The sequence below is a fragment of the Vipera ursinii genome (genome assembly GCF_947247035.1).
Source record: "Vipera ursinii genome assembly, chromosome: 1".
NCBI classification, from domain to species: Eukaryota; Metazoa; Chordata; class Lepidosauria; order Squamata; family Viperidae; genus Vipera; species Vipera ursinii.
The window spans coordinates 193,292,082-193,307,311 of record NC_139512.1 but is presented as its reverse complement, the minus strand read 5'-3'; the positions used below and the strand labels follow the sequence as shown (position 1 = coordinate 193,307,311).

Genomic DNA, 15,230 nt, shown 5'->3' with positions numbered 1-15,230 from the left:
ATTACTAGACATATGGTAACTCTAATTAAAACTCTGTATTATAAAGGCCTGGTGTTCTGAATGTTTTGGGTTGCATCCAATACTAGCCATCTGTCAATGCAATGGCATCCATAAGAAGAATGGATTACCCTCCCTGAACAGTCCCAAAAATCATTTCCAAAGGAAATATTCAGGTTGCAGAGGACAGAAGGGAGCACAAAAAGAAATCTTTACCTCAGCAGAAAATGACAGAGATATAAGTAAAACGGAGTGTTTTTAGTGAGCTGTCAAAGTGACAAGATATAGTTCATAAAATATAACAGTATAAAATTGATTAAGAATAGCTGTTAAACTATGTTTAAAACAAATCTGAGATTTAGCATTAGTTTAGATCTAACATAAAACAAAAAGAATAACTTTTATTACAACAAAAGGCCAACCTTGGTGATACCAAGCAATGCTGTGAAAATAGTCATCCCTTATTAAAGAACCCAGCCATTTACTCTAATGAAAAGAGAAGCATTTTCAGCACAATGTCCTTTCCCTCAGCACTCATGGGTAAGTATTTTTTATTTATCTTTATCTTAAATATGAAAACCTGGCTTTTCAACTGGCTTCAGCACTGAAATTTTGTGAGATCCTTCCTCCTATAAAATGGATGATAATGGACTTTTATTTATCTCTGGTACCATGCTTTGCATTAAATTGTTATTTGCTTTAGACTCTTTAAAATCTTATTTATTCAAGTGGGAAATGTAAGCTATTCAGAGAAAACCTATTCAGAGGTTTGGATTTGATCAATATATAAGCCTTGTAAAAATAAGTAGATAAAACAATGGCCATCTCCAAGTTTGGTTGTGGCAGGCAGTGTTTGGCAAAAAGAGCAAGTTTTTGACAAAAACATTCCAATGGAAATTGAGATTTAAAACAGAAGCATTTTGTTGCTATCTTTTTACTTATCTTGTAGGGAAGAGTCAGAAGACTTTTGACCCACAGTATAGATACATGAAACCAACCAAGGCAGAGAAGAGGAGCAGAGATTTAAAAAACAGTGTTTATCAATACCATCCATAAGAAAGCTATTTTCTACTAGTGTTTAACCTTTTCAGTCCCCGACTGTAACACTGAAGCTCCATTTACTGATTTTGGAAGCTTTGTTTTAAAAATGTTCCTTTCTCAGTAGCACTACTGTTTAAATAGTGATCATGGTCTTAAAATAATACATAATATATACTTAAGATGAGGAAAAGTGGTGAATCAATGGGATCTTTCAGTCTGCTTTTCAGGGATTGGACATGAGTGTATGTATGTGCCAAACCAATTAATCCAGAGGGGCAAACTTTTTGTAGAAATTCTCTACAACAGAGTTTCCCAACCTTTTCAACTTTGTGGACCAGAGGGGATGGTTCCACACCAGCAAGCATTCATGCAGTTCCATTTGCATTACCATTGGGTGTGCATGCTTACCATTTGTGCAAATGGAATGTGAACGCACTTGCCCTCTGCTCACCCAAGTGGGGAAGTGTATGCTCCCTTTCCACGGCCTGGTTCTGAAAGGCTCAAGGCCTGGTAATGGGCTGCAGCTTGGGGGTTGGGGACCCCTGCTCTACAAGGTAAATTGGATCAAAAAATATTTTAGCTGAAAATTCTGGGATAGCAGAATTTATTAGAATTCTTCTCCAAAATGAGTATAAGTAAAGTATTTTTTATAATTTTAAAAATTACGTGGCAAGATATTTAATTATGTATTTAATCAGGAGGGAAAAAAAGGTGATGCTGTAATTCTGATAAAGGCAAAAATCATACGAAGATAATTAATTACTACGTGTTGGAGACAATCCCAGGTATCAAGATGACGTTGTCTTTCTAATGGGATGAAATAATGGGACGTTGCAAACATGATCCCTGCTCCCAGGAATACAGGAGATAACCAGTGTATTTCTTTATGTAGAAACAAGGCATGGAATCTGAAAAATCTCCCTGTATTCCTCTGTATAAAGTAAAAAAAAAAATCTGTGTTACAGCTGAGGAAACTAGATGAGAATTCTACACGAATAGTAAAAGCAACGAGGGAAAGCTAAAGCAACCAGACGTCAGTTGTCTTATTTCATGTGGAAAGGCCCAGCAGTCTGCTGCTGAAGGGATGGGATAGCCATCCCTCACCAGTTATTTATAAATTCCACCCTCCTCCTGAAAAAGTATGGACAGAGTCCTTCAGTTGACCTTTTCATCTGATATCTTAGCTCCTGAAATAGATGGAAAAATCAAAGGGTGACATTTTTAGCCTGGCTCTAATTCTCAGACTCCAGACTGGCCGTGTCCATAGGGGCTTCTCAGCGCTGACAGGCTTTGAGGACTTTTCCCAGCTCTGTCTGGTGGCTTTATTCTTTGGCTCTGATTCCCTGAGTCTATGCTGGTGCAGTTGCCTGCAGTTCTGACCTGACAAAACCGCAGTGAAACATCTATTCCAGGGAGTGAAAGGCAGTCATCAATTCATTGCCACTATTCACTGCCTGAAGACGGAGTGGAGCTCTGAGGCTCTGGGTTTGCAAGGTTTTTCTTCAAGTCTCTTCTCCAATCGGTTTTAAAGATGTAACAGTCACCGGGAAAAGCTAGGAAAGTATATGGAGAGTATGTATGGAGATCTCAATAAATATCTGTTAACAGTCAGAAAGGTGAAGAGGAAACACACACCATAGACCAGGAGATAGTTTTTTATGGTTCAAGACTTGGAATACCACCAACACCCACACATTCAAAAGATCATTATTTCAAAGGCTTTTCTAAAAATAATTTATCTTTTCCTGCTAGTAGCAACAAAGAAAAGAAACAAAGGGGAAAAGCATTAACTCTACCTTCTCATACCACGCTAAAGTCAACATGCATGTACATCCTGGCAGAGGATGTGAAGGTCAACTATCTTTCCATTCAGACCTATCTCCAATCTCATGACAAGTACAGTTTACATTTACAATCCAGAATTTGTGTACAATCTCAAGTACATTTTAAAAGACAAAACAAATGGCTGCATTATAGCAGATGGTGATGCTAGCAACCTATAAATAATTTTTTTCTGTCATCTCTATGGATGATGAAATGGCTTTAGCAAAAAAAATACATCTCATCCAGCAATCAGAAACTACATGCATCATAATATATATCTAGTTGCTGTTGTTATTCCTATTGCAACTAAGACTAAAAAACTCCCAAAACAAATATAATTCAATTAATCTTTAAATAAGCATATCGAAAATTCTGCCTACTCCCAACTCTTGAGTCTGTAAAGAAATTCAGTGAAGGCCTTGCTTAATAAAATCAACCCCTTTAAAAAAACACACAAAGCAAAAGGATTATCTTCATGCTTTGGTAGATGAACCGTCTGTGTTTCTTCCACACTGCCTGCCACTGAACTCCAGGGATAAAAATGTTACACAACAACTCAATCTGTTTTGTAACTCAGACACCACATTATTATCAGATCAAGTTACTAGTCAAACAAACACTGGAAAACAGATGGTTCCAAACTGAATAGAAGGCTTCTTTTCAATCCTTGTGCTATAAATAAACAAAAGAAGCAGAGGTCATGTAGATTATGAATGGGGGCTCAATTGTCCTGTATTCATATATGCAGTTTGAATGACAGCAAGGTCATTGTTGGGACCTTTATCTGAGCTATCTACTGTCACTGTATTAACAAGTTTTAAATCTTTGAAGGTGTTTAGTTTCTTTTTAGTAAAGTCATCCTGTATCTGCTGAGAAAAATGAGAGAGAAAAAGAGAGAGAACGACCATTTAACATCAAGGCAAAAATTCAGGGATAGGAGAATTTGTCGGCTACTTTTTTAGGCAGTTTTCTCTTTTTCCAATGTTATATTCATTTGATTAAATTCTACAGCTATTTCTAAGCTGTTGTTCAATTGAATGCACGTCTGTGTACATTTTTCATAAGATTTTTGCCTAATATCTTTTGGGGGTAAGATTTATATTTCCCCAATACCCAAGTAGAATGCACAAGAAATCTTATGAGTTTTATTTTGCAGGTACAAAATTTGCTAACCAAGATATGTCTAAATACATCTGTATATTTTATTTTCTAATAGGGAAAAATAATGAAATATGGCAGACCAAACTAATGTTGTGTGTTTGTGTGTCTGTGTCTGTTTTTGTGTGTAACTTCCATTTCCAATTTGTATTCTCTAGAATACCCTCTGCCCCATGCTATATTACTGAAATTAGCCTGACAGGAATGTTGTAATGATATAGTAAAATGTTAATGCTAAGTAGCCTGTATTGTAAATTCTTATAATAAATTTGTGGCTATTTGATTCAAACTCATGGATTTATACAGCAAGTGTTTTGGAAAATTCTTCATAGTAAAAATTAAAAGGAAAGTCAACAGAACACAGATGTAAAGGAAGGGAAAGCCATCACAGAAGAATAGGTGGGAGGAAAGAGCATAGATTGTAAAATAATTGCAAAGAATGTGCTTTTAACAAAATGCACGCTTTGACAAATATTGTTAAGATGGCCAACTGTTAGACAAACATTTTTAAAAGACACTGACTTCATTCCTAATTCTTTGTCCTATAGAACAAAGAATTTCTATTCTCTGAGTAAAACCTTAAAATACATGCATTCTAATTTGTAACATTTCCTTATTTCTCTAGTTATATCCTTTTGCAGAATGTTTTAAAGAGATAGCTTAGCTAGCTAGTTAGACAAACAGATAGACAGGTAGAAAGACAAACAAACAGTCAGACAATGGTGTGCTGGATTAATGAGTAGACCAGGTTCTAGTCTGGAAGCTGGGATGGGAAGTCAAAAATAATATATTTACCAACTCACATTGGACCAGCATAGTGATTATGGTCCATAACTTCTGATGAAGGAGCTTTCATGCTACAGTTCATTAATTAGGGCAGATAATTTTATATATAATGTTCTGGCATAATGTGTAACAGAGAAATATATATATACTCCAGAACAACAGAAGGCTCCTTTGTAGAATTAAGAAATGGAAAACACTTAAGGCTCTGATATTCCTCTGGTTATATATGTCCATTGAGTAAGGAAATCCTCAAGAATGTGACCAAACCCGATATTTCCAAGGTCACAAAATCCTCAGATCAGCTTTTGTTAGATTTAATTCAATATCGCCCCCACCCATATGCAACAGTATTCAGAAAATACTAGTATTTATTTTAAAATGATATCATTCTCATATCATTTGTTAATTTCTGAACACAAAAAGTCAGAAATAATGCAGCAAAATCTTAATGCTCTGACATAAAACAAGCTTTCTAATGACTCAAGTAGTAACACAGAATCTCTTTGATCAGCATTCATACTTCATAAAATGTCATAAATGCATCACCAAATGCTACACAGGCACAACAAAAGCATCATTACATGAGATGCAAAACTTGAACGTCTTCTTCTTCAAAGAGAAAAAGTTCAAAGCCAAATGAGAGAGACAGAAGATTCCACCACTAAAAACAGAGGCTACATGACATCATAAATATGCCATCTGATGTAACATACTATGGCAAGCTCTTCATTCCTTCTTCATATATTGTGTCAGGAATTTATTATATTAAGCCCCACAAAATGTGAAAACAACATGGAAAGCTTTGACAGTTGCTAGAATAAAAGCTGCCTTTATTTGTCCTTGATTTCACTCAGTGTTATGAAAATAATTACAAATGTCCCCAAAGAAAGTCTCAAATGCATGTTAATCTACTGTACTTTCCTGTCCCTGAGTGCAGATGGCACTCAGCCAATAGCGCCAATAGTAACACATCATTCCTATGACAGATATGAATGGACTTTTTAAAGATATTTTGAAGCTATGAGCAATCAACTACTTGTCCAAAATTGCTCTTAAATATAAAACTACCCCAGTTTATATTTGATAGGTGAAGCCCTCTTCACAGTTGCTATGATGATATACACCAAAACTGCTCCAACAGTATGCACCAAAATCCAAATTAAAACATGATTTTAGAAAGATGTTGAGTTATTTAGTACAGAAAGTAATAATACAGTAAAATCTTAATGTTAAGTAATTAGTAAAGACTGAAGCTATTACCTTATCACTAAAATTTTGATGTGAATTGTAGTAGTTCTTTTTTTCTTTGTTACAGTCAACTTTGGATGAAAAGTTAATCTTAGGCTTGTAACATTGATATCCTAAATTGTAATTAATACTGATAGAATTTTTAGTAGTTTTTTTTTTTCTTTTCAATAGTTTAAGCTTTCTAAATAATAGAATGTTAGTAATTTTAATCAGATTACATAAACATTACTGCTTGGAAACTCATATAATTCACAATACAATATATCATGAATTATATGAGTCGCTGTGGATTTTACTCCACTGGTCGTTGTCAACTACAGGGGGTGGTGCTCATCTCCATTTCTGTTTCAAAACCAGCATGACATCACGGAGCTCTGTTACCTTCCCACCAAAGTGGTACTTATTTATCTGCTCACATTTGCATGCTTTCCAACTGCTTGGTTGGCAGGAGCTGGGGCGATGACAGGAGCTCACCCCATCATGTGGAGCTCAAGTCTCAAACCTGGGCTGCCAGCTTTCCAGCCAACAAGCTCAGCATCTTAACCACTGAGCCACATTAAAATAAAAGGGGGGGATGTATAGTTACCTACAGTGACATGTTGAAGCTTACAGACACTGCAGCACAAATTTAATTTAAAGGAACTAGGATTATTCCTACTTAGTTGAGGCAAAGGTAGTGGGCATGACCAAAGGATGAAAGGAATCATTCACCAAGCATTCTATTCATTCTGTAAATGAATAATTCCCAGAAATATAATTATGTTACTTTATAAAATCAATTAGTTGCTTTGTCTACAAATATATGCTTGGTGTATAAAATAAAAAAGCATACTTTACACAAGCAATGAAATTTTGTTTACTGCTTAAATTTATTTCAAAATGTTTTAAATTTTGTTAGAAATGGAATTAAAAACTAATGAACATGGAATTACATATAATCTCTATTTTCACCTGTTTTAAGAGAAGCAGATAGGTAAAAAGTTAATGATGGAAACAGAAGAAGCCATTAAGATAAGACTGTGACAGAACATTAAATATCTTTAAAAATTGCAGAAAAAAACTAAATTTCAGAAAAAAGGTAGGCTTTAATCTTTAAATACACATTTTGCCACACGTCTGAAAATGGAACATTCTCACTATCAACAATTTCTACAGTACATTATTTTATTACTTTTAATAAATTCTTACATAGTGCGCTGTAGATGATTTCTGTTTTGAGAGGGGCATAATTTGTTTATTTATTTATTTATTTATTTGCTTAAGATGTTTTAGAGGGTTTTAGTCTTAGATAGTTGTTTCTGAGTCTGTTTGTACTTGTCTGAAGAATATTCTTACACAGTTGATTGTTGTAGGAGCAACACTGTTGTTGTTGGGTTGCTACTTTAGTAATGGAGCACTTGGTTAGTGTGGATTGTTTTCTGATAGACTTGTATTTCTAATTTACCATCATTTCTTCTGTAATGAGGATATCTCAGAAATGACCAACAGACTATTAAAACCACACACATCACTACAAAAGCCCTCCAATACATCTTTTAAAAAACTGTAATGTATACTGTGTTAAGGAATGTAACAGTCACTGTGTAGGCAAAACAGGCAGAAACTAACAGCGCATCTATGAATATCAACTAGCAGTCAGAAGACACAACGAAAACTCCTTAATCTCACCACACATGGACAGACTTAACCATAGTTTCAAATGGGAAACTGTGAGCATTGTAGACTAATCCAAGTCCAATTCCCAGAATTCCATGTTACGTACAGCAGGCTAAAGACAGGGAAAATCCTCCACCAATTTCAAGTCAATGTATACAAATGGTAGTTGTACTCCTTGAAAGTAAGAGTTTGTCCTCAGAGGCTAAATGCTATTTCTGAATTGATGCTACATATTCACAACAAAAGTGGATGGGAAAAAAATGATTCTTTTGAAAATTCACTGTGGGGAAAAAATCATCAGTCTAACATTTGTCATCTGACCTCTAAAATGCTTTTCAATTTTGAAAAGTCTGAGGCTTGTTTGAAAAAATTGCAATTTCAAGAGAAAATTCTACTGTTTTCACATGACAGTATATGGTTGCCAATTATCACAAAAGAGGCAATATTTCCTCTGAGAACATGTACGTATGTAGGCACAAGCAACCTCCTTTCATTTATGTGATGTCAGAAGATATGAAAATGTGCATAGAGTTGATAACTTGCAGAATAAAACAATAAAGCAATATGTTAGATTGGTTATCTGTATCGTTTGTGTGCCAAGCTCTAGTGTTTATTATTAAAATATAGTATATTAACAAAATACAATTACTTGGTAAAATGATAACATCTTCATCAGCTGATGGTATACTTTTATTGTAGCCACCCCAGCCCTTTGTCACATCATTCCAGGATTCAGCAAGGGACCATCTGAAAATAGGAGGAGAAAAAGAAGGAACTGGACCTAGGAAAAAAGAAAGAATTTATTTTTGCATGTCTGTCTGCCTGCCTGCTTGACTGTCTACTTACCTACCTACCTATCTACCTACCTACCTCAGTAAGGATTTGGCAAAGGTCACTAAGATGTTTGGAAATAATGTTTATCCTTCTCAAAATGACTAGTAGTATTTTAATAATTTGTTTCCAAGTGGATATACACTTCTGAATAGAGGTTATCTGAAATTTCTACCTGTGTGATAGGATTGTTGTTCAAGGTAGATTAAATGGATGCAAGACATTAAGTAAGATATGGTAAAATCAAAATTATAGATATAGGTTTCCCCATTACTACCTTTCTAACCCTTTTTATCAACAGAAAAAACAAGTAAATAAGAGAGATTATCTTAAAGAGCAAAATATTTAGACTAGAGGTAAATGAAGCTTATATTTCAATTAACAAATTAATTGCTTAATTGCAATATCCTCTTCTGAACTTTCTAAAACACACTTTTATAATATTTCTGTTCATTTTAATCTCTCTCTCTCTCTCTTTCTCCTTGGCTTCCTATTCACCACCCAGAAGTCCAATGGCAGTTGGATGAAAGGAAGGAAAGAAGGAAGGAAGGAAGGAAGGAAGGAAGGAAGGAAGGAAGGAAGGAAGGAAGGAAGGAAGAAGAAAGAAAGAAAGAAAGAAAGAAAGAAAGAAAGAAAGAAAGAAAGAAAGAAAGAAAGAAAGAAGGAAGGAAGGAAGGAAGGAAGGAAGGAAGGAAGGAAGGAAGGAAGGAAGGAAGGAAGAAAGAAAGAAAGAAAGAAAGAAAGAAAGAAAGAAAGAAAGAAAGAAAGAAAGAAAGAAAGAAAGAAAGAAAGAAAGACACTATCCAGTTGCTGGGAAGGAAGAGCAAATGTAGGGTGTCCAGAACTAGTGCTTTCATTTACCAGATAATTGATTAAATAAAATAAAATAAAATAATAAATATTTTCAACAATGGGCATAGGATAATTGTGATACAGTCATGTCTATTGATAGCAGACACTAGACATGGCTCTTATATATGTTTTCTGCACAGAGAAACATTGACCAGAAACACAGAAGTTTATTTAAGTAACCAGAAATGCATCCTATGGGTTAGAGTGAATAGTGCTGATAAAACACTACCACATTTTTAAAACTGAATTTACATACCTGGTTCTGATAAGGGGAATATGTCTTCAACTTTAAATGTCACTTGGATTAAGCCTTTCCCTGTAACTGAATTTAGAAAGTTTGTAAGACATAAGAATGATGCATAAAGGCTGAAAATTGTTCTAATCCCATAAAACAAAGTTTCTTCAATTGTGAGCAATCTCATATTTTGAAATATTCCTAATATGATGCGCATTGTATGAATCCATGCAGTTTAAATACATCTTATACAAAAAACTGAAAAGAGTCAGATGCTCAGCTAAGGAGAAAAAATGCTAAGAAAGAGCTGTTTGTTATAGGTAATCCCTGGGAAAGGGTGGGTTAATTTCTCCCAGGCATCTCGCAGTGATAATGTTCTCCTTGTGAAACCAGGCAAAATTGTTCCTCCATTACTAAAGTTCTTTTTATCATGTTTTATTGTTAAAGTGATTCAACATGTGGTTGAAGGATGCTATATAACATACACAAAAGAAGGTTTAAGTCACAGGTGGAATTCAGCTGGTTTGTGCCTGTTCAGTAGAACCAGTAGTTAAATTTTGCTGAGTTTGGAGAACCGGCTGAAAGCACACTGCTTCTGGAAGTCAAGTCTAGGCCTTGGAGGCCTGGAGGAGGCCTCCCAAGCCAGGAACGGCCCACCAGATGTGCGTGGATGCCACTTCCGAAAGTCCGTTCTAGGCCTCGGAGGCCTAGGCCTGCATCCAATAAGAGAACTGGTTGTTCAGGTATTTGAATTCCACCACTGGTTTAAGTGTTTAGCTAGACAGAATGTGCTCTTTTTCAATATATTACATTCAATTCTGCTCCTGCCTTTTTTCGTTTTCCTCTTTTCAGACAATCTATACTTTTTAGTCAGTGAACATCTTAAGGTTGTGCCATTTTGGAGTCCCCCCCTCCCTTAATCACCTAAGTTTTACGTTTTACTTTTGCAGACTTGAATTTTCCACAAAGTTCTTACTTAATTGCACAATTTCAGTTAGCAATAATCTGAAATATAACTTGCTGTCAATAAAAGAGAACTTTATTGATTCTGAAAATTGCAGTATGGTGCTATACAGAATGTCCAAAAGACATCTTCGAAGTCTTTTCTTGATTTTCTGACATTGCAAGCACAGAAACACTTCTACCAGGATTGACACCTAAAGTCAACTAGGATGTTTGAAGGGGCACCCTCTCCAAATGATTTGCACAGCTTTCATAATTAATTTCACTATTGAACTGCTCTTGCTATTAGGAAGGATTAAGGAATACGTAGCAGTGAATCTATTGGATCGGCACCAGGGAGCCCCAGATCCAGTTTTAAGTCAAACTTGAAGACTCAAGGTTTCCAAGCTAGTCACTCTCTTTAGTCCAGCCTACCTCCTCAGGTACGGGGGGGGGTGTTGTTGCATATAATGCCTTGAGCTCCTAAAGGAAAAATGGGATATAATTTTTTTTAAAAAAAAATCCTGGATTTTCAAACGTATCTGCAAATTAAAAGCATGGTTTTATGATCTGCAATCTAGGATAATAGCCTGCTTCTACTTCTTATAGCACCTTTTAGATGCTACACTGCTTGAACAGTGTAGTCACAGCTCCTCTTAGTCATTTTTCTTTCTCAAGCCCAAATGTACCATATCACTCCAAGCTCTCCTTATAAAGCTTAATTTCAAGTTTTCTGATGATTTTCATTCTTCTTCATTGTCTTTGTTTCAGAATTTAACACATCAACTCTTTTGACCCCAGCACATATATCTTCTGCCAGTCTATGGGATGTAAGCAATCAATCCTATGGACAGCTTTGTAGAATCCCTTTGAAATTATGTATGTCAATAAATATGCTTAAGTTAACTGTTACTGGATAAGAGTTTATTATATTTTTCCTGAGTTATCTGTAACTCGGTAGAACATTTTCTGAATGACCAAGGGAAATTCATAAAGTCATTTCAGTACACAATGAAAGAGATTGGCCACATTATTCTGTATATCAATTTTTGGCATTTCTTTTTATCCTGCAAACTTGCTCTTCAGACCTGAAAATATGTGTAATACTTCCTAGAGCAACTAAGGACAGAAAACTATAAAGCCTCTAAGTTAACGATGAACAGTTCCTGCTGTGTCTCCACAATGCCTTCCTTCAGATGCTCAGCTTTCAGAATAACAATGACTTTTTTTAAACTGCGAGATTTGAAGCAAACGCTGTGTGAATTTCGGAGCCTGCCTGTGAATGATCTGGCATCTGATCTGTATTTATTGACATTAAATTTAGGGTTTAATGCACTCCTGCCACTTTTCAACAATTCACCCTAAAAGGCTTTTAACTGGCACAAAAGAAGGAGGTCATAAGTAAATTGACCTCGGACAGAATGTACAATTATTAGAGAAGGTTAGGACAAGAGCAGCTGCCGGAGCCCCACTGGCAAAGCAAAGTACTTCCAAAAGTCTGGTTATTAAGAATAGACTCAGGTTTCCCCTCTCTGCCACCTCAACAAGGTCCCTTTGGTTTCCCTAAGAAGAATTATCACCCTCCCTAGCAGCTGCAATAATTGTGTTCCTATTGTTGCACAGACCTCCTCCTGACCACCCCCTACAAGTGCCCATTGTTGAGACAGAGTCAAGTGATTAGATACTCTGGCGGATATGGTTAGGGCCCAGCTGCCTAACTGCTGACACACGAGCATCAAGGGGTGGGAGGGTGGGGAGAGACCCACGGCTGCAAGACGGGACTCTAACATGCCAGACCTTTTACATAAGTCAAACAGAAACAAATGATGCTTTCTGGGTCCTGCTGACGGAGCAACCTCTCCTCCTTTGAAGTGGCGAGGGCTGGTAGGCTTTTACAGCTTTTCCTCTTCAGCCCAAGCAAACATCCTTCTTTTGATATGAGACATGCTCATTATCTTTGCCCCATTTAATGATTTTTGATTGAAAGGTGGCAGCTCAGTTGCCAAGAGGGTAGTTAAAGAGGCTCCACAGAGTCAGACCTACAATAAAGGCTTCCCTTATGCAGTGGCCTATATTTGGAATTTCTTAACAACGTGTTCTTGTTCTCTGCCGCAGATAAGGGCTGAGCATGAAATTCTTAATTAAGCAGTAAATAGTGCATGGGTGTCAGCAGATGCAACCTGTAGCCATGGAGACTGAGTCACATGAACAGGAGAATAAGCACTAAACTAGAAGCCTTAGGCCTGTAAGTGACTGACAGCTGAAGAATCCTACAAAGCTTGTAAATGGGATTAATTAGCTGACTAATTTTTTTCAGACTATCACTGCAATTTAAAAATAAAGAAAATTTCTGGTTTTATTTGAAAGGATAGTCAAAAGATCAAAATACAGATGGTCTTTTCTTGGAAAGATCTTAGGCCATTAAACAGAGCTGAGCTCACACAGTCCAATTTTTCTTTCAGCAGAGAAAGCACTTCATGGTTCAAACAATAACACACTGTTATTGATAAATGGAAAGAGACCAAAAATGTAGCTTAGGTGAAATAGTTGTAGAGTCTCTGCTTATTTGCAATAACTTCTATTATTTTTGCAGTTAAGACTCCAGAGTTCTTTAAAGTAAAGAACTATGCAACAAAATATTTTTCTTTTTTGTGCACAAGGGAAGAGATTAAAGCCCACTTCAGGCTTCACTTGAGTTAGAACAAGGCACTTTTATTATGTGATGCTGTTCATTTGAAGGAGCTTCATATCACTAGTCCAATTTTAGTCATGTCATGGCCTTTTTCAACTAATATTTACTACCCTGGTTAAAATTGGCACAAATAACTCCAGGATTCAGTCACGCAAACAAGTTCCCATGTATAAAACTGCTTATTGTTATGTGCTCCCTGTTTCTCCAAGAACTTAGGCTTTCTGGAATAGCACAAAGAAATTTTAATTCTGGAGAAAATTTCACCTTCCTATAGCAGGTGGCACACTTAACATCCCGAAAGCAATTTTCAGAGGAAGTGTTGGAATTCCAAGTTGCTTTACAAAGGCGTAAACAACTCAATCACTGTGCTTAATGTGTGATGTCCATCACCAATTCCAGCATCTGTGTCCTTCTCAATGAGCATTATTATCAACTACAACCTTAAACATCAAGATCTTACCTAAATAAGTTAACTTTTTAGTTTTCTTGTTGAAAAACCAGTCGCAACCTTTGTGATGTCTATGGGAAGGATTAGCCTGGAGTAGCAACCCTTGCCTTCTTCCACAAAGCACTGTAACTTGACTGTGGACTGCCAACCCTTCATGCTCCAGTAATAGGTAATTGCCAACAGCAAAATTATCAAATGTAGCTATATACTATGGAGTAGAACACAAGAAACATGCAAACATTTATATTCCCTTTCTGAATTATATCTGGACTGCAACAAAGAAGATTAATGATTGTGTGAGAGAGAAGGAAGAAGAGACAGCAATTTTTCAGCAGACTCATAAATGCCAAAGTTTCACCTCTGCCCCTCCCCCAATTTGTGAATTTATCTTTGGATTTGGCTATCTATTTGCTACTGAGAAATGAGTAATCATTTCAAAAGCATGGCCTTGCCAATAAAAGCCACATATAATGCAGAGTTGCCCAGTGTGTTCCATGCTATCTTTCCCATTATAAAATATTCATTCTGACCTGTGAATGACCCATATCACATACAGACACTATGTATCCTATCCTCTGTACCTAATCCTTCCATTAGATTAAAATGAAATTGTATGTTATTTTAGCTTCAGAATTCTTTTCTCTATTTTCTATAACTATATGAGACTATAACATTTCATGGATTAAACAAACCTTCATTACCTGCAAATTTCTTTGAAGCAGAGGACTGCTGAATGACAAAGTATAAATTTCTTGATCCAAAAGAAGACTCATCCAGCCATTGGCATTTGATAAAGTGTCAGACACATAATTGACAGTGATCACCTTATTGTGACTATTAGTTACTGTTAAATTAGATGACAAGATTGGGAACTTTCTGGAAAAAAAATCAAAAGTTTTCTAAATAATATTCACTTTCATACTATGTTGATGCAGCTTGTTAGATCACTGTTGCTCTTCCAAACACAATATTTAGGCATAGATCAGCAATCTCAGATGGCATAGAATGGCAACATATCCCACTTCCCCAAATCTAAATCCCATAAAAAATTTTCAAGTAGACAACTCGGATTTCCTTAAGTGAATCCTTAATCAAGAAAACCAGGCAAACTCCTTGGTATTCAACTTTTTTTATTTGGGGAACTACAAGCTCCTTGCTGTTGGAAATAAAGATAAATCCATCATTCCCAGTTTTACTCTTTTTCTCAATTTCCCTCCAATGTTTTGCGTCTTTCTGCATAAAAAGAAACCACAGAATATATTTTTGTATGGATATTATTTCTAATATATATATTTTATAGGACTCCTCTTGCTGAATGCATTTGCAGCACATAATAACATAATAATAACATGCCCCTATATTTTCAAGTTGCTTGCCAATTTTTTATAAATAACATATTTAATTCTGAGAGGTCCAAAGTGGATAAATGCATTGAAATCAGAATAAAATAATTTCACTTCCATCCCTGTTATTCCTAAAGAAGAGGATAACATGGATAGGCAGAATAAGACACTTGAAAG

At 35.9% G+C, this 15,230-nt stretch overlaps 1 protein-coding gene and 1 long non-coding RNA gene across 2 annotated transcripts in view; both read right to left on the bottom strand.

The window, feature by feature from the left end:
• The window catches only part of LOC310632646, a 1,302,393-nt gene that overhangs the window by 160,262 nt on the left and 1,126,901 nt on the right, over positions 1 to 15,230 (bottom strand). The window lies entirely within an intron of this gene.
• Positions 1 to 15,230, bottom strand: part of PKHD1 (PKHD1 ciliary IPT domain containing fibrocystin/polyductin) — a gene marked incomplete at both ends in the record, with an annotated part of 193,424 nt that overhangs the window by 20,828 nt on the left and 157,366 nt on the right. Inside the window, 3 exons of the mRNA XM_083349752.1 lie at positions 8,360 to 8,457; positions 13,818 to 13,918; positions 14,412 to 14,586. Of these exons, the coding sequence (XP_083205878.1) occupies positions 8,360 to 8,457; positions 13,818 to 13,918; positions 14,412 to 14,586 (374 nt within the window). The remainder of the gene's footprint in view (positions 1 to 8,359; positions 8,458 to 13,817; positions 13,919 to 14,411; positions 14,587 to 15,230) is intronic.